Below are 19,475 nucleotides of genomic sequence, written 5' to 3'. Positions count from 1 at the left end.
TACAGTAGAAGCTAATACAACATTGTAAAGCAATTATTCTCCAATTAAAAAATGAATTAAAAAAAAGAGAAGTGATAGTGCATCAGAGAAGAAGCAATTACTTTAGAAGAGAAAATGTTAGTGAAAGCTTGAGTTGTGAACATATTCATATTCATGGGAATGAAATGTCACTGCCACATACATGTTAGATAATGCGATTTCCATAATAGAGCTTCTGAGACTCAGAGAAATTAGACCTTCATACCTCAACAAGTAAAGGCTTGATAACGGTGTCCTTCTGTCCAAGTTCTGGGAAGTGAGGCACCTCACTGCCACATAGTTCCTGAGACCGCAGGGCTTCTGCAGTAGCTGTGAAATTCACCTCTCCTGGGGAATAAAATTCGTAAGGAGTTAAACAGTGATCCTATATTGAATGGTTTCTTCTTTTTAAGCCTCTCCAATATATATAATTGTTTTCCTTCCATTGATCAGTCAAAGGAGGAGAGAAACACATGCATCTGAGTGGAAGTGGAAAGCAATCAGCACAACAAAGGAAGTAGGATTCCTGAACACCGTTATCACTCACCCAGTGACTTTGGGGTCACAGCCCAGGACATGGTTTTCTGCTTGTTTCCACAGACACAGTGAGATTCTTCATTCTTCTCTACTGGGATGGCCAAGAAGGCAGAAGAGGCCTCCAGCTGTATGCTCACCTGTCCCCCGTTCCCATCCACAAGTTGGAGAAAGAATACAGGCAAAAGGTCAGTAATCGGGTGTCAGGGTGGGGGGAGGGAAAGACGCTTAAAGGGACAATGCACACTAATGAGAGGCTTTGAGAAGCTGTTCAGACAAGGTAAATCCTGTCAAGTATTTTGTAGTTTAGATGTTTGCCATAAGGACATTGAAAAACTGATGGGAATCAAGATAAATACTCAGGATTTAGGCTTGTGCCAACACAAGGAAGAAATACTTTTCTTTTGTTAGAGTGAAAAAATAATCAGGTGGGTAATAATCAGGTGGTAATAGCTGAATTCAGGAATACACAAATAAAATAGAGTCCTGGATGACTATAACCTTACCACCTTGGATCTGTTGGGAGCTTTGTTCTTAGCACTTGAAAGTGGAAGTGTTATTCACTCAGTTGTGTCCGACTCTTTGCCACTCCCTGGACTGTAGCCCGCTAGGCTCCTCTGTCCTTGGGGATTCTCCAGGCGAGAATACTGGAGTGGGTTGACATTACCTTCTCCAAGGGATCTTCCCAACCCAGGGACTGAACCCAGGTCTCCCACACTGCAGGCAGATTCTTTACTATCTGAGTCACCAGGGAAGCCCAGATGGTTGTAACCTTACCACCTTGGACCTGTTGGGGAGCTTTGTTCTTAGCACCTATTCCAGTCCAAAATTAGGCCACATCGTATTCAGTTATGATTTACTAGGAGATGACCTGGAGGAGATTTAGGAAATGAATGGTGTGTTCCTTCCTCCTTCCTTCACTTACATCCAGACAAGTGCCCTTACCCGCATGCAATGGGACAGATAGTTGAACACAGTGGCTTTGAGTGTGAAGGCTTCTCCCCGAACCACAGAATAGGGAAGAGTGAGTTCCAGGAAGAAGGGCTGGAAGGCTGTGAGAGAGACGGTGGGCGAGAGTCCAAGCCCTGCTGCTCCAGACAAGCAGAGGGCGCTGGCTTTCCAGTCCGTGACGGTGTCAGGGACCTTGATTGCCAACTCACGTTTGCCCCACATACTAGAGATGGGAAAAAAGAAGACGAGAGTCAATGAATTCCTTTTCTTAAAAGCATGGACCACAGCTGACTCTAGAGCATGACACTTTAGAAACCCAGTGTGATAAATGCTAAACTTGATATAAAGTTTGGTGCTCCTAGAGAGGTCTCTGAAATTTTTTTTTTCTTTTTTTTTTTTCTTTTTAGGGTCAAGGGTGGCTTTCTATTAAGTATCTCAGGAACAAATTAGAAAAACAAAATTGCTTTGTTTAGCTATGAGATAAATGAACTACGAATCTACACATCTATCAGAAAAGAGTCGGGCAAAACAGAAAGGACTGGCCCTACAATTACACCGGAATCATAGAAGAGGATTCAAATCCTCCTACGAACTCAGTTCCAAGCAGCACACAACTTACTCGAGTGGCATCAACTCCCAGATCCAGGTCTCAGGGAAATACTTTCGGATTGTTTCTTTCACTTTCATAGCTGAAGAGTCTTCTCTCATATCCAATGGATAAACTAACCCTGGACCTACACCTGCTAGTCCAACTTCGGGGCCTGGTGGACCTGGTGGGCCTGGTTGACCTAGTGCCCCTGGTGCACCTGGAGCTGTGGAGAGACAACACGAGGGCCTAATGTAAGCCTGAGTTTTATCATCAAGTTCTCAGAGCCGCCTTATGTATCAAGTAGAATAAGGCCATACACTCAGGGAATGTCTTTGATTAGAACAATTTACCCTACCACCTTCTTACTTTGTTTTCTCATCTGTTTGTCTTATTGGAAGGTTAATCCTGCTGCTTCATCAAATAGTTTAGAGGCAAATGTATTTTTCTCTAGAAATGAAAACAAATGTAACTCTCCCTAAGCTGATTTTTCAACTGGTGAAAGGAAGAATAAAGAGTAGTTTAACCACCCCCACCACTCCCATACTGCTCAGATGGTAAAGAATCTGCATGCAATGTGGGAGACCTGAGTTTGATCCCTGGGTCGGGAAGACCCCCTGGAGGAGGGCATGGCAACCCACTCCAGTAGTCTTGCCTGGAGAATCCCCATGGACAGAGAAGCCTGGCAGGCTGCAGTCTATGGGGTTGCAAAGAGTCAGACATGACTAAGTGACTAAGAACAGCACAGCACATACTGCTTATGGGCTTCCCAGGTGTCACTAGTGGTAAAGAACCTGCCTGCCAATGTAGGAGACGTAAGAGACATGAGTTCAATCTCTGGGTCAGGAAGATCAAGTGGAGGTGGGCATGGCAACCCACTCCAATATTCAAGAATCCCAAGGACGGAGGAGCCTGGCAGGCTACAGTTAACAGGCTCACAAAGAGTTGGACGTGACTGAAGTGACGTAGCTCAGCACACAGCCCAGGAGGAAACAGGATTCGTAGGCATCTCAGCATGCCTAGAGAAATGTCTCTGTTAGCAGCAGAAGAGAAAACAGAATCTTTTTGATTTTCCTCTTTTCTATGTATACTTGAGATACACAAGGAGACTAACAGTATATCTGCCAAAAGTTGAATTATTCTATTCTATTATTTAACTTGTCAGAATCACTGATTTCCATGAAAGAACGACAGAGGCAAATAATATCCATATAATCGTTCACATTTCTCAGATCCCTTGCAGATAGGGCACCATGATCTGTGCCACTTCCACAGCTGGCTGTAAAGTCATGTGCATATCTACTCCTTCTTCTTCAAGATAGTAACCTTGAAAGGCTTGCTGGAGATAGAGTCACAAGAGGAAAGCTGAATGAATCTCCTTGACAATGATTGGTCATGTTCTGACCAATGGAGGTGTTTTGAACAGCCCCTGGGCTCACAAGCAGTTTTTGTGAGAGCATTAAAATTAACTGTTAGGTGCTTAGACTGTGACTTCACTTTCACTTTTCACTTTCATGCATTGGAAAAGGAAATGGCAACCCACTCCAGTGTTCTTGCCTGGAGAATTCCAGGGACAGAGGAGCCTAGTGGGCTGCCATCTATGGGGTTGCACAGAGTTGGACACAACTGAAGCGACTTAGCAGCAGCAGCAGCTTAGACTCTGAGATGTGGGGGTTTGTTTGCTAAGGCGGTATAATTTATCTTATCTTGACTAATTCAGATACTGAAGGCACAGTAGATAAAGAGGATTTAAAGTACCACGACTGTATTTTATTTTGATTAGAGAGAGACAGAGAAATCATAATGCTTCATTTTTTCCCTAGAGAAAAAAGTTATTTGAGGAAATTTTACTGAGAAATTGCTGCAGAGTCATAACATTCAGTACCTAAAAAATGTTTTTTTTATCACAACCCAGCAAAACATTACTTTTCTTCTATTATTTTAGTGGATAAATAACTTTCACCCTTACCATATGCATAGTTCATAGACATTCCTGGATATGGAAGCGGCTGGCAAAAATACGGCTTGTGGATTTTTGAGTTGGTAAAAATATTTAATCCTGCAGACTGGAAGAAAAATAATTATTAAAGCATATCGGCAATCCAGTCTAGAGACTGGGATATTTTCTTACATCTGTATTATACCCTTAGTATTATACATAGAACTCAGGATTATCGTGAAAATTCCACCCAATGGAGAAGAGAGGTATTTTATAAAAATGAAAATGGGGTCACAGAGAGTCCAGATCATCCAATTAATGAATGGGAGTTGGGATTAGAATCTACTTCTGATTCCTATTTCTGAATTTTGTCTCCTGTATGCTTGGAGCCCCTTTAATTATCTTTTGCCTCCAAGAAACTGAGTGTTTTAGCTTTGGATGTTTTTCTTCCCTTCCTCCCCCTGCCTTAAACCACACATTAACTTTGTTGCAGAGAATAGTTTTTTGTTTCTTTTCATTTGAAATTGTAGGGTTGCATATTGGAGGTTTTTCTTCATAGTCATTACACTTTGCTTTGTTTTTGTTTTATTGGGAAATATGCCTTTGCCTGAATATCTGTGTTCAGCTCATCCCTTTTGTGATTTATCCTTTCGTTTTTTTTTTCTTTTTCAGTTTTAAGTATACTGAAACTCTGCATGCAAAACACCCATGCAGACATCCACAGTAGCTTGATTCCTTGATTCCTGTTACAGACTTCCTCCTTCTTCAATATTAGTCACAGTTAAATACTACTTGCTGTCCTCTAGAGTGCTAGGGAAGCTGTGGGACTCTGAAGCACAGTTGTCAGTGGTGGCTGTGGTATGGAACAGGGAGAAAGAAGTCAGAAAGAAACATTTAACAGTTAATAAAGAGCCTTCTTTTTCTCCCTCCATCACCAACTGATTCTGGAGGCTTCAGAAAAGGGAGGTTTAAACTGCTCTCAGCTAAGCTGCAGACCTCCACAGCAGTACGACACATGGCTTCCTCAAGGTATAGAGAGTGTTTTCAGTCCTTTTTGGTGGAGCTAAGATTTAATCTCACAACTTGGATAAACTTCCCTTTCATAACTCTGCCTAACTGCAGTTAAAGATACACATTTGCTCCAGGGTACCTAAGGCATGCTAATGCTTCCACTGCAAGTTTTATAAATTCTTCTGTATGAACAGCTACTTTCAATTCACCTGAAATTTTACTGCACTGAAACTGTTGGCTGCAGTATTTTACTCTATGTATTCAGTCATTTGCGGAGTCATTTATTGTGAAATGCCTGTTGCAGTGGTTGCCGACAGAGTATTCACTTTTCTTTTTAAGGATGTCAGAGGCTCTGTGGGAAATGTTTGCTTTGTTTTTCTCAAATATTGGAATCTCTGAGAATCACTGAGAGGATATATGACGGTGACAACTAGCTTTGGGATCAACTTGGTTAAAGTTGTGGGCCCTAAAAGTATACCCCTTGCTCTTAAAGTGTCAGAGAAATTCATGACTGACTGTCTGTGTGTGTACAAAGTTCTCCATGCTTCTGACATTTCAATATTTTTCTGTTAATCATAGCTTTGTTTTTTGGTGGTTGAGAGGAAGATCAGATTCTGGAGCTTAGAAATCCGTTTCTTCTCCATCTTGATGATGATGCAGAGATCAATTTAGGTTGTGTTTTTAAGAAGAGGAATTACCTCAAAGATACTGTAAACATCATCATCACTGATGAGCTGCCTTGGAGCGTAAATGATTCCATTGTGAGTTATGTCTTCCGCATTGATGCATTTTTCCCCATCTTCATTCATGTGGTCTCCATATCCCATGCTAAAGGTTCTCTTTACTGGTAGCAAATTATACACCTGCAAAGTAGAACAAAGGAAAAACTGTTATGTATTTTATAAAGTGAGATAATGTTCAATCTGGAGTTTAAGAGATCTTGGTGTTTATTTAATACTCCCATAGCAACATTATAAAACATGACACAGAAATCATGGAGTGATATCAAAGGTTATGGATCCCAATCCTTTTGTTGTACAAAAGAAAATAATGTATAAAGAAATCAAATTCATTGATGGAAGACTCAGAGGTCATTTAGCCTAAAACTCAAGTCTCTTTGTCTCCAGCCCAAATGCCTCCTTTTTTTTTTTTTAATTATCTTTTGAATTTTATTTATATTTATTGGTGTATAATTGCTTTGCAATGTGGTGTTAGCTTCTGCTGTACAACAAAGTGAATCAGCTATATGTATACATGTATCCCCTCCCTCTTGGAACATCCTCCCGCTTCACGTCTCATCCCACCCCTCCAGGTCATCGCAGAGCACCAAGCTGAGCACCAAGCTGAGCACCAAGCTGAGCACCAAGCTGAGCTTCCTCTGCTTTACAGCAGGTTCCTGCTAACCATCTATTTTACGCATGGTAGTGTATATATGTCAGTCCTAATTTCCCAGTTCGCCCCACTCTCCCCTTCCCCACCCTGTGCCTATATGTCATTCTCTCTGCCTGTGTCTCTATTCCTGCCCTGGAAATAAGTTCATCAGTACCATTTTTCTAGACTCCACATATATGCATCAATACATTTGTTTTTCTTTTTCTGACATACTGCACTCTGTTTGACAGACCCTAGGTCCAACTTTTAAAAGAAAGCACAGAGAAGCATTATGAAAGAATAGAAGTCATTCATATCCATCACCTAGAAACAACCTCTGTAAATACTTAATTTGTTTCCTTTTCCCACTTTATGTGATTATATCCTTACCAGGTTTTTTTTCCCCCCCAGTCTACTGCTGTAGGACCAAGTTTAACTCAGGAGGAAACTAGATGCAAAGTTAACCCAGAAATAAATTCATTCTAGTTCAGTTTTTGCCTTGTGCATGCACGCTGAGTTGCTTCAGTTGTGTCCGATTCTTTATGACCCTATGGACTGTAGCTCACCAGGCTCCTCTGTCCATGGGATTCTCCAGGCAAGAATACTGGAGTGGGTTGCTATGCCCTCCTCCAGGGGATCTTCCCATTCCAGGGATAGAACCCGCATCTCTTATGTCTTCTACACTGGCAGGCAGGTTCTTTACCACTAGTACCACCTGGGAAGCCCCATCATAAGGCCATCTGCTCAGTCGTACAGTATTCAGGCTGCTAAAGACACACTGACTCCATGCGGACCTGTTGTCATCTCTTATCTAAGCTACTACCATAGCCTCCTATTTCCATGCTTTCGTTCTTGCTCCCACACTCAGAACAGCAAACAGGATCTTCATAACTAGGTAAATCTAAATCGTCGCTCTCCTGCTTTAAACTCTTCACTGATATATCATTGCCTTTGCTGTCAATTCAATTCCTAGGTCGGGAGGATTCCCTGGAGAAGGAAATGGCAACCCACACCAGTTCTCTTGCTTGGAAAATCCCATGGGCGGAGGATCCTGGTAGGCTACAGTCCATGGGATCACAAAAGAGTCAGACATGACTGAAAGACTTCACTTTCACTTTTCACTTTGCTGTCAATGCCTAATTCCACTCCAAGTTCACGGTCCTCCTTATGATCTTCCTGACTTTCATTCCACCAACTGCCTCTACCATCCTTTTCTCTCACCACTTTATGGGAGGTCATTACCGTTTCCTTTGGAAACACTCTGTTGTTCTGGCCTCAGGACTTCCATGCTGCTTTCATTCTTTACATTCCCTGCCCCTGCCCCTGTTATTTGACAATCTAAGAAGAGATCCCGATCACTACATTAAAACTTGCTCAACTGTTTTCTTCATCTCAACATCCTGTTTATTCCTTAAATGATACTTACTGACACTTAGAACTACTATTTGTTAATGTGTTTTTGTTGCTTGCTTGCTTAACACATGAGACTATGAATCTAAAATGCTCAAAGACCACATCTATTTTTCACCACTAGAACTCTTATTCTCAGAGCACTATCTTGTAGTCAAAATGCAGTGGATATTTGTTAAATGAATAAATGGACAGTGAAGACTGTAAAACTGAACTCTTTTACAAGTTTTTCATGATAAGAAACGTCTTTTTTTTTCAAGCTGTGCTGCGCAGCATATGGGATCTTAATTCCCCAAGCAGGGATCTGAGATCCCTGCGGTAGAAGCAGAGTCTGATCCATTGGACCACCAGGGAAGTCCCAAGAAACATGTTTAAAAGTTTGATTGAAATCTCTTTTGTCCATACTTAAAACAAGTAAGTGCCTGGACTTTGGAGAATATTTAAAAATTTGACATTTCACATACTATCTGGAACTGTGGTGTGTTAGACATGGCATTGAATAAAATTTGGTTCAAATTCTAACCTTTAAAATATATTTTTTGGTGCATTGTTTCTATAGTTCCTTAATCTAACTCTGTTGTGTTTTCCTATTCCATAAAATGAAGGTAATAATGCCCTCCTTAAGGAATTATTCATTTCTTTACTCATTAAAAATGTGTTGAGCATCTTTTACACGTGAGGACTGTGCGAGGCACAGGTGGGCAAGATTGCTCAGTCTTTGATACATCGTAGCAGACAATGAAGTGAGATGATCTGTGGAAAGCATCTTGTGCAATGTCTTTTTCAGAAACTAGTAGAATTCAAACTCTTATGTGACTTAGTGCACTATTCCTGACACTCTAAAGAACTTGTCCTTTGCAGGTATAACTTCCAGCTTCCAGAAATGGTCATATCATGTGTGTATTTTCTGATATCCGAGACTGAGATGGGACTCACTGACTGAGGTGAGAGCTCAGCTTCAGGCTTCATTAGCAGGACACTCTTGTCCACGGCTCGGAGGCCACAGAGAGAGTAAGGAGCGGCTGTGATCTTCAGGCTGGTGTTTGAGGCTGGAAGGCCTTGGGCTGAGGAGAAGCTCAGATTTACCTGTAAGGAGGATATAATTATAGCAATGAATTTTCCAATTGTTACAATCTTAAAACACTCTTCTACCCCAGGCTTCCCAGGTGGTGCTAGTAATCAAGAATCCACCTGCAATGCAGGTAAGAGATGCAGGTTTGATCCCTGGACCAGAAAGATCCCCTGGAGGAGGGCATGGCAACCCACTCCAGTATTCATGCCTGGAGAATCCCATAGACAGAGGAGCCTGGTGGGCTATGGTCCATAGGGTCACAAAGAGTTGGACTGAGTGAAGCAATTTAGCACACAGCACACACCCCAGGGAAGTCCCTAGAATATATTTTGAATTCCTCATGAATTTTCAGATAAAACAAGAGACTTGCAAGAAATCGTGCTAATGGCCACCTGCTTTGAACTACTCAGCTTTTGTTATCATTCTCTGCTATTAGAGATCCTTTGGCAGAAAGTTTTAGAAGCACCACCTGACCGTCTTTTAATGAACATAAGTTCCTTATTTTCCATGTTTCAAAAAGAGGAGATGAAGAAAAGGACTGGGCTTAAACAAAACACCCACCTTATTGGCAAAACAGTTTTCAATGTCGAGCGTCTCAGTATCTGCGACAACTTCTCCATTAGGTAAAATGGTATAAACAAGTAACTGGGCTATAGGAGCAATGTTTGATTTCACTCGAAAGGAGAAGGAAAATACCCCTTTTACTGCAAAGTAAAGAAAGTTCAAGATAATAGATTAGGAGGAGGGAAGAGCTTCAGTTTTAGGAAGAGGAGCCTCTCAAATTATTTGACTTATTTACATGTGGAGTGTACTAAAGTTACAAAAAAGACTTGCCTTTATGCCATTGCGCTTGCAGTGAAAGTGAAAGTGTTAGTCTCTCAGTCATGTCTGACTCTATGTGACTCCATGGATTGTAGCCCTCCAGGCTCCTCTGTCCATGGAATTCTTCAGGCAAGAATACTGGAGTGGGTTGCCATTCCCTTTTCCAAGGGATTTTCCCCACCTAGGGATCAAACCTGGATCTCCTGCATTGCAGGCAGATTCTATGCCGTAGTATTCAGTAAACATATGCTGAACTACTGATACTATTTTCCTTAAAGATGTAGATTACATTGTTAATTTCCTCTACTTAAGAAGGAAAGAACATTCAGTAAGTCTCTATTTTTAAATTAAAAAAAAGACATTAAGAAGTCAAGAGAGAAGAACTTCTAGACATCTTTACTGATCTCTATGATACAGTCAGCACAAGTGTTGTCATACGAATGTGCTTAGTTGCTCAGTCATGTCCAGGGAAGCCTGTCATATGCATGAGGGCAAGTCAAAGAATGCAACACAGTCTTTATCTTCAGGCCATTTACAATAGAGCAGAGATATAGGTACACATGGGTTTCCCTGGTAGTTCAGCTGGTAAAGAATAGGCCTGCAATGCAGGAGACCCTGGTTCAATCCATGGGTCGGGAAGATCTCCTGGAGAAGGGATAGGTTACCCACTCCAGTATTCTTGGGCGTCCCTAGTGGCTCAGCTGGTAAAGAATCCGCCTGCAATGTGGGAGACCTGGGTTCAATCCCTGAGTTGGGAAGACACCCTGGAGGAGGGCATGGCAACCCACTCCAGTATCCTTGCCTGGAGAATCTCCATGGACAGAGGAACCTGGCAGGCTACAGTCCCTGGGACTGAAAAGAGTCGGACATGACTGAGTGACTAAGCAAAAGCACAGGTACACATAATCATGTACAAAATATAGTATGCGTCTGATTTTTATAATGCATCTATCTCAGTTGTTTTCTGTGTGAATTACATAGTGTTTAATTCACGCACCTTTAATCTTGTTCTGTCTGATCTTTGTAGCATACATTTATTTTAAAGCTGTTGTCTTATACATCTATAGAATATTTGAGGGCAACTTGTGGGGAAATACACAAAACAGCAGGGTTAAAATAAATGTGAACTAGTGTCTGGTTCATATTTTTGTATGGCAGAAACCAATATACCATTGGAAAGCAAATATCCTCCAATTAAAAATAAATTTAGAAAATGAATTAGTAAAAAAAAATTGAAGTAATAAAACTAAAACCATATGAAATTAAATTTCTGAAGCAGGGCTAAACATAGACAGGAATTAATTATTAAGATGCCATAATGAACGATTAAACACTAGAGTGCTTAAATTTAACAGCTTCCCAGAAATCCAAGACAAGTGGAAAAACAACCATTTACATAGCTATCATCAAAATAAAGTATGCTTTATCTTATGGAGACACTTCCTTCTCCCCATTTCACCTCTCAAGATACTTAACATACTATGTAGGATTTAAATTCTATTAGTGAAAGATAGTTCCAGAAAAACATCTATTTCTGCTTTATTGACTATGCCAAAGCCTTTGACTGTGTGGATCACAATAAACTGTGGAAAATTCTGAAAGAGATGGGGATACCAGACCACCTAACGTGCCTCTCGAGAAATCTGTATGCAGGCCAGGAAGCAACAGTTAGAAATGGACATGGAACAACAGACTGGTTCCAAATAGGAAAAGGAGTACGTCAAGGCTGTATATTGTCACCCTGCTTATTACACTTCTATGCAGAGTACATCATGAGAATCGCTGGACTGGAAGAAACACAAGCTGGAATGAAGATTGCTGGGAGAAATATCAATAACCTCAGATATGCAGATGACACCACCCTTATGGCAGAAAGTGAAGAGGAGCTAAAAAGCCTCTTGATGAAAGTGAAAGAGGAGAGTGAAAAAGCTGGCTTAAGTCTCCACATTTAGAAAATGAAGATCATGGCATCCAGTCCCATCACTTCACGGGAAATAGATGGGGAAACAGTGGAAACAGTGTCAGACTTTTTTTTTCAGGGCTCCAAAATCACTGCAGATGGTGACTGCAGCCATGAAATTAAAAGACGCTTACTCCTTAGAAGAAAAGTTATGACCAACCTAGATAGCATATTCAAAAGCAGAGACATTACTTTGCCGACTAAGGTCCATCTAGTCAAGGCTATGGTTTTTCCTGTGGTCATGTATGGATGTGAGAGTTGGACTGTGAAGAAGGCTGAGCACTGAAGAATTGATGCTTTTGAACTGTGGTGTTGGAGAAGACTCTTGAGAGTCCCTTGGACTGCAAGGAGATGCAACCAGTCCATTCTGAAGGAGATCAGCCCTGGGATTTGTTTGGAAGGAATAATGCTAAAGCTGAAACTCCAGTACTTTGGCCACCTCATGCGAACAGTTGACTCATTGAGGATGAGATGGCTGGATGGCATCACCGACTTGATGGACATGAGTCTGAGTGAACTCTGGGAGACACAACTGAGGGACTGAACTGAACTGAACTGAACTGAAAGTCTCTCAGTCGTGTCCGACTCTCTGTGACCCCATGGACTATACAGTTTATGAAATTCTCCAGGCCAGAATACTGAAAGGGTAGCTTTTCTCTTCTCTAGGGGATTTTCCCAATCCAGGGATCAAACGTAGGTCTCCTGCATTGCAGGCAGATTCTTTACCAGCTGAGTGACAAGGGAAGCAGGAACTAATTTTGAAGAAATTTCCTCATGAGGAAATTTGGCTTTTGATATGCTATTGGGAACAAACTTACCTGCTCTTGAAAAACCAAGATAATGTTCAGTCCCATAAAAATCCATGATAAATGGAAAATTAGAGGGACTGTTCCATATTTGAGTACCTGAATTCAATTTTTTTAAGCAATAAAAAAATTTAGTAAGAGAGTTTTTATCTAGAAAAGAGATTTTATGGACCTAAGGAGAATCTAAGGTGAGCAGGGTTTAGAGTGGTATGTCTTTATTATGGCCTTGGTCGTCTCATGCTGCTGGAAAAATGGATAGACTAGAAAAAAAAGCTTTCACTTAGTGATAGAGTTAGTAGAAATTTAATAACAGATGAATTTGAAATTCAAAGAATTACAAGATTTTAAGCACAATCTAAAAGTCATGATTAATTATAAAGGTCTTTTTATTCCAGCTTTTTATGATTATTTCAACAAAGGTGGTGAATAAATAGAGTTAGGAGATTAAATAAAAATCAATCTTCATTTGGAAAATTCTGAAGAATGTTGAAGTGCAATGCTGGCTTTATGTTTTGTTGAACTGCTTAAATAAAAAGAGATAAAAAGAGAAATAGAGTGAAAAGAGACCCTTCTTGGCACAGTAGTTTATCTTAAGCAAGTTGAGACTTTTTTTTTTTTTCACTAGCAATTTTTCTACTTTACAAAATAAAGAAATAGTACTTAATTCTAAGTTCTTCCATTAGAATTTTTAGTAAAGAATGGGATTTATTCAAACATATAAGCAGAAGAGTGCACAAAAAATATAGCATCTTGAGGGCAATGATCATGTTTTATTAATGTTTTTATGCAAAGCTCCTATTATGAGCTATATCAAGATAGGAAGATAGACTCTCTTGAAGTATAGTTTTGATGGGGAAACTTTTTTTCCAAAAAATTTAAGTTGTAAATCATAAAGAAATTTCTTAATCTTCATTTACTAATTAGTTAAAAAATATGTATTGCATACTCACTGTGTGTCAGGTACTAATGTGAGAAATGGTGTGTCAAAAATAAAAGACAAATATGTTCTAATCTTTATAATACATATTCTTCATTTTTCTTGAAAATATTCACTCACCTTGGGTGAATGGACTTTTTGATCTTTCCAAATATGCTTTTTTTTTAAAAAATAAAAATTGTTTTGGTAAACTGACAGCCTATAATTCAAATGAACAGGAAAAAAGGGACGCTACTTATGAGATTTAGCCTGGGGATATGTAACAAAGAGACTAAACAGACGTCTCTTTGGTAATAGAGCATTCCTTGAAAAGTTAATTAACAGATATCAATGGATATTTATGATTCAAGAAAATCCAGAAGGAAAGTATGATCTAAAAGAGAGAGGCAGGAATACAAGTGAGAGACTTGAAGATGGTGTCTTGCTAGCACTTAAGATAGAAGAAGCCATAAATTTAGGAATGCAGGAGGTCTTTAGAAGCTGCAAAAGGTGAGGAAACAGGTAATCCTCTGGAGTTCCAGAAGGAATTTAATTCTGCTGACACCTTGATGTTAGCCCAGTAAGATTCCTTTCTACAGAACTACAAGAAAGTAAATTTGTGTGGTTTTTAGCCAGCAAGCTTCCTACAGAGGCAATAAGAAACTAATACAAAATCATACAGAGTAAAATATTTCTTTGGTGATTATTTTCATTTTTCAGTTATTTTCTGCATTAAAAAATTTAATAATAAAATGAATATATTTTACTTTACAGACAAAATTTAAAATATAGAAACATTATAAAAAGGATTTTAAAAAGTACTAAAATGAACCTAGTATTCTTATTTTTAAAATCAGCTTCCCCATCTTTGATTGATGGAAGAAAGTTGGTAGCCATTTGCTCTGATGTAAGAAATAGCTAAAGTGTTTAGAGCAATTTAAGAGAAAAAAAAATAGGAAATCCTGAAAATACTTACACTCTCCTTGTTTAATGGATAACACATGGGTTCCTGATTGAGCAATGCTTCCTCTTGCTTTGATCTGAAGACAGAGGGAAACATGTTTAGTATCATTTTAAAGGGTAGTTTTTAAACTTACATATTTATAATATACAAATAACATATTTATAATTCACAAATAACAAGAATCTCACTATTTCAACCCAAAAGTTACTTTTGTTTACTAAATTTCTCTTCCAATATTTTCCAATATGTGTAGTTTAAGTAATAAACTTCACACAATATACTTTAAATAACAAACATGTAATTTTACAATGTTTTAGAATTTTCTTACTATTTACTACTTATCTTAGATATTAATATTTTAAATTTACATATTCTTTCAACATATATTTTAAGCATCTATTATATGCAAAGCAATATATAGTGAAAGGGAGGTATAAAATATAATGTAAGTATTATCTATTGCTGCCTTTATTTTAAAAAACTGCAAAAAATTAAAAGCATTTACACTCTCCATGTGTCTGGTACTGAACTAAATAATTTTAAGATTTTTCTTTAATTCTGGCAATAACGATGTTGCTGTTGTTTCATTGCTCAGTTGTGTCTGACTATTTGCAATCCCATGGACTGCAGCTCACCAGGCTTCCCTGTCCTTCACCATCTCACAGAGTTTGCTCAAACTCATGTCCATTAAGTCGATGATGCCATCCAACCATCTCATCCTCTGTTACCCTCTTCTCCTTCTGCCCTCAATCTTTCCCAGCATCAAGATTTTTTCCAATGAGTCAGCTCTTTGCATCCGGTGGCCAAAGTATAGGAGCCTCAGCTTCAGCATCAGTCTTTCCAATCAATATTCAGGGTTGATTTCCTTTAGGACTGACCAGTTTGATCTCCATGCTGTCGAAGGGACTTTCAAGAGTCTTCTCTATCACCACAGCTTGAAGGCATCAATTCTTTGGCTCTTAGCCTTCTTTATGGTCCGCCTCTCTAATCCGTACATGACTATTGGAAAAACCAGAGCTTTGACTATATGCACCTTTGTAGGTAAAGTGATGTCTCTGCTTTTTAATACACTGTCTAGGTTTGTCATAGCTTTTCTTCCAGGAGCAAGCATCTTTTAATTTCATGGCTGCAGTCACCATCTGCAGTGACGTTGGAGTCTAAGAAAATAAAGCTTGTCATTGTTTCCATTATTTCCCCATCTATTTGCCATGAAGTGATGGGACTGGATGCCATGATTTTAGTTTTTTGAATGTTGAGTTTTAAGCCAGCTTTTTCACTCTCCTTTTTAACCTTCATCAGGAGGCTCTTTAGTTCCTCTTTGCTTTCTTCCATTAGGGTGGTGTCATCTGCATATCTGAGGTTGTTGATATTTCTCTCAGCAATCTTGCTTCCAGCTTGTACTTCATCCATACTGGCACTTCACATGATGCACTCTGCATAGAAGTTAAATGGGCAGGGTGACAATATACGGCCTTGACATATTCTTTTCCCAAATTTGAACCAGTCCATTGTTTCATGTCTGGTTCTAACTGTTGCTTCTTGACCTGCATACAGGTTTCTCAGGAGGCAGATAAGCTGATCTTGTATTCCCATCTCTTTCAGAATTTTCCACAGTTTGTTGTGGAAAACTGTGTCAAAGACTTCAGTGTAGTCAATGAAGCATAAGTATTCAAGAAAATTAAATACACCAAGGTAGCATTTCATGCAAAGATGGGCACAATAAAGGAAAGAAATGGTGTGAATCTAATAGAAGCAGAAGATGTTAAGAAGAGTTGGCAAGAATATACAGAAAGTGAAGTCGCTCAGTTGTGTCTGACTCTTTGCAACCCCATGGACTATAGCATACAAGGCTCTGCTGTCCATGGGATTTTCCAGGCAAGGGTATTGGAGTGGGTTGGCATTTCCTTTTCCAGAGGATCTTCCCGACCCAGGGATCGAACCCCGGTCTGCCACATTGCAGGCAGATGTTTTACCATCTGAGCCACCAAGAAAGCCTCTAGAATATACCAAAGAACTGTATAAAAAAGGGCTTCAGTTCAGTCCAGTTCAGTCACTCAGTCATGTCTGACTCTTTGCAACTCCATGAACCGCAGCATGCCATGCCTCCCTGTCCATCACTAACTTCCAGAGTTTACCCAAACTCATGTCCATTGAGTTGGTGATGCTATCCAACCATCTCATCCTCTGTTGTCCCCTTCTCCTCCTGCCTGACCCTAACCACGATGGTGTAATCACTCACCTAGAATCAGACAACCTGGGGTGTGAAGTCAAGCAGAACTTAGGATGTGTTACTATGAACAAAGCTAGTGGAGGTGATGAAATTCCAGCTGAGCTATTTCAAATCCAAAAGATGATGCTGTGAAAGTGCTACACTCAATATGCCAGCAAATTTGGAAAACTCAGCAGTGGCCACAGGACTGGAAAATGTCAGTTTTCATTTCAATCCCAAAGAAAGGCAATGCCAAGAATATTCAAACTACACCGCACAGTTGTACTCAGTACACATGCTAGCAAGGTTATTCTCAAAATCCTCCAAGCAAGGCTTCAACAGTATGTGAACAGAGAACTTCCAGATGTTCAAGCTGGATTTAGAAAAGGAACCAGAGGAACCAGAGGAACCAGACATCAAATTGCCAACATCCACTGGATCATTGAAAAAACAACAAAATACCAGAAATAATCTACTTCTGTTTTATTGACTCTTTGCTTTAAAGCCTCTGATTGTGTGGATCACAACAATAACTCTATGAGATGATTGACATTATTCTTTACAGATGAGATTAAGTAAATTACCTGAGGTCACATAACTAGGAAGCAATAAAACTAGGATTCTAACTTACTGTCAATTATTTTACTTTTTTTAGAATTACAAAAATACTATATATATTATATGTTCCTATACAGAATTTTCTAACACATAAGTTTTTTTTGTTCAAAAGTCTTACTTGGGTAATTACCAGCTTTGAATATTTCTAGTTTTTGGATGTAAATAGGTATACTGACCCCAAAAGTATCATACCAACTTATAATATGCCTGTCAATGTACTTTTGCCTATAGTCACACACAAATTCTTGAACTCATAAATTATTTAGAACTTTTATAGGAGTAAAAGTCTACTGTTTTATTTTTAAAATTTTCACTTCTCCAATTAATGTAAAATTCAACGTTTTTCCTAAAGATTGTTTATACATTTTATTTCCTATTGACTGTTTTGATTTTTATCTTTTGTCTATTGATCTACTGAGTTCTAAGATAAAACATTCTTTCTGACTAATATGTCGCCTAAGTGTTTTCCTCTTCTGTTCAATAATTTTCCAATGGATCTCAGAAAAAAATGAAAAAAACTTAAACTTTCAGGGGCGACTAGAACATGAATGAAAAATTAAAGCATTAATTTGCTAGGAAGCAACTTTTTTTCACTCATAAACACAGAAACAAATTATATTGATATAAAAGTCATTACAGCAAGGAGATCCAACCAGTCCATTCTGAAGGAGATCAACCCTGGGATTTCTTTGGAGGGAATGATGCTGAAGCTGAAACTCCAGTACTTTGGCCACCTCATGCAAAGTGTTGACTCATTGGAAAAGAATCTGATGCTGGGAGGGATTGGGGGCAGGAGGAGAAGGGGACGACAGAGGATGAGATGGCTGGATGGGATCACTGACTTGATGGACGTGAGTCTGAGTGAACTCTGGGAGCTGGTGATGGACAGGGAGGCCTGGCATGCTGCAATTTATGGGGTGGCAAAGTGTCGGACATGACTGAGTGACTGAACTGAACTGAACTGACTGATTTAGATACAAATTCTATCTTTTTAGTTGGAACTTCCCTGGTGGCTCAGTAGAAAAGAATCTACTTGCAGTGCAGGAGACCTGGGTTCGATCCTGAGCTGGGAAGATCCCCTGGAGAAGGACATGGCAACCCATTCCATTATTCTTACCTGGGAAATCCCAGTTGCAGAGAGTCAGACATGACTTAGCAACTAAATAGCAATCTTTATAGGGTTTATATAATTAGGAAGAGCTACAGTGGCTTTTAGTCTTACCAAATAATAAAAGGTTAATTCCGTTTCATCTGTCAGAATCTGTCGATTCAGGATGTAGTGCACCCGAATCTCCTGTGTTTGCCCACAGGTCACAGTACCAGCCACAGGTTCAAGCTGAATGTAACTCTTGCTTGGGGAGAAAATATGTCTTGCAGTGTGCATTGCTGGTATGTGAGATTCTTCAACCCATCTGCTATCAAAACAGTAGTTATTCTGTTTGTAAGTGACCTAATGGATAGAATAAAGGTCTTAAGTAAGTTATTTTTATTAACATTATATATATATGTATATATATATATATAAAGTCACTCTGTCATTTGCTGAAGATTTTTCAAGACCCATGCTTACTTGATTTCATTATAGGCTGCCTTCCAAAATAAAGAGTAACCTATAAACAACTTTCCCTTAAGTTTATTTAAAGTTAAACTGTATGAATTTAGTCACATTCACTCATAATCAAGATCAATAACTTTTTCTTAATATCCTTATGGTTGTACATTGCATAAGGACATTAGAATATTTCACACAAAATGAAAATAGTGGTTTACCAAAGAAACAATTAAAATCGAGTTTGTAATAAAGCTATAAAAATGTTGGATTTTCAAGGGACTGTCAAGATGGTTTAATAAATGTCTCCTGAAACTAGATCATGTCATAAAGTCTAAAGTGAAAGCTTTCTGACAGAATTTTTTATTTCTTATTTTGTATTATGTTTCCACTTACCCCAACTGAAATGAAAGAAGATGTGAAGTTACTGGTATCAATGGAAATGTTCACCAAACCATGCTCATTTGTAGTAAATCTGGCACTGTACTGAAACATATCCACATTGACCACTACAGTCTCATTGGGGATTGGCTGATCCTTCTCATCAACTAGAAGAACCTAGAAGTAGGAAAGAGAAATACGAAAGTGAAAGCTGATTTCAGGTGTTATATAGCAATAACATTTTCCACTCTATTGTGTTCACTTCTTGACACCTTGGCCATTGTCATCTAATGAAGATCTTAGCATATAAAAGTAAGATTTGTTTTCTGGACTCTAAAATATTTTGCTTTTTGACATT

The 19,475-nt window shown here is 39.1% G+C and overlaps 1 protein-coding gene across 1 annotated transcript in view; it reads right to left on the bottom strand.

The window, feature by feature from the left end:
- Window positions 1–19,475, bottom strand: part of LOC138437828 (alpha-1-macroglobulin-like) — a 68,816-nt gene that overhangs the window by 16,569 nt on the left and 32,772 nt on the right. The window contains exons 12-22 of the mRNA XM_070292368.1: window positions 19,133–19,294; window positions 18,410–18,637; window positions 14,373–14,436; window positions 9,454–9,596; window positions 8,757–8,906; window positions 5,738–5,902; window positions 4,059–4,155; window positions 2,123–2,315; window positions 1,498–1,726; window positions 566–692; window positions 245–366 (exon numbers count right to left, since the gene is read on the bottom strand). Coding sequence (XP_070148469.1) covers window positions 245–366; window positions 566–692; window positions 1,498–1,726; window positions 2,123–2,315; window positions 4,059–4,155; window positions 5,738–5,902; window positions 8,757–8,906; window positions 9,454–9,596; window positions 14,373–14,436; window positions 18,410–18,637; window positions 19,133–19,294 — 1,680 coding nt within the window. The remainder of the gene's footprint in view (window positions 1–244; window positions 367–565; window positions 693–1,497; window positions 1,727–2,122; window positions 2,316–4,058; window positions 4,156–5,737; window positions 5,903–8,756; window positions 8,907–9,453; window positions 9,597–14,372; window positions 14,437–18,409; window positions 18,638–19,132; window positions 19,295–19,475) is intronic.

This window comes from Ovis canadensis, chromosome 3, assembly GCF_042477335.2.
Source record: "Ovis canadensis isolate MfBH-ARS-UI-01 breed Bighorn chromosome 3, ARS-UI_OviCan_v2, whole genome shotgun sequence".
Classification (NCBI taxonomy): Eukaryota; Metazoa; Chordata; class Mammalia; order Artiodactyla; family Bovidae; genus Ovis; species Ovis canadensis.
Note: the sequence above shows the minus strand (reverse complement) of the source record. Positions and strands in the feature narration are given on the sequence as shown.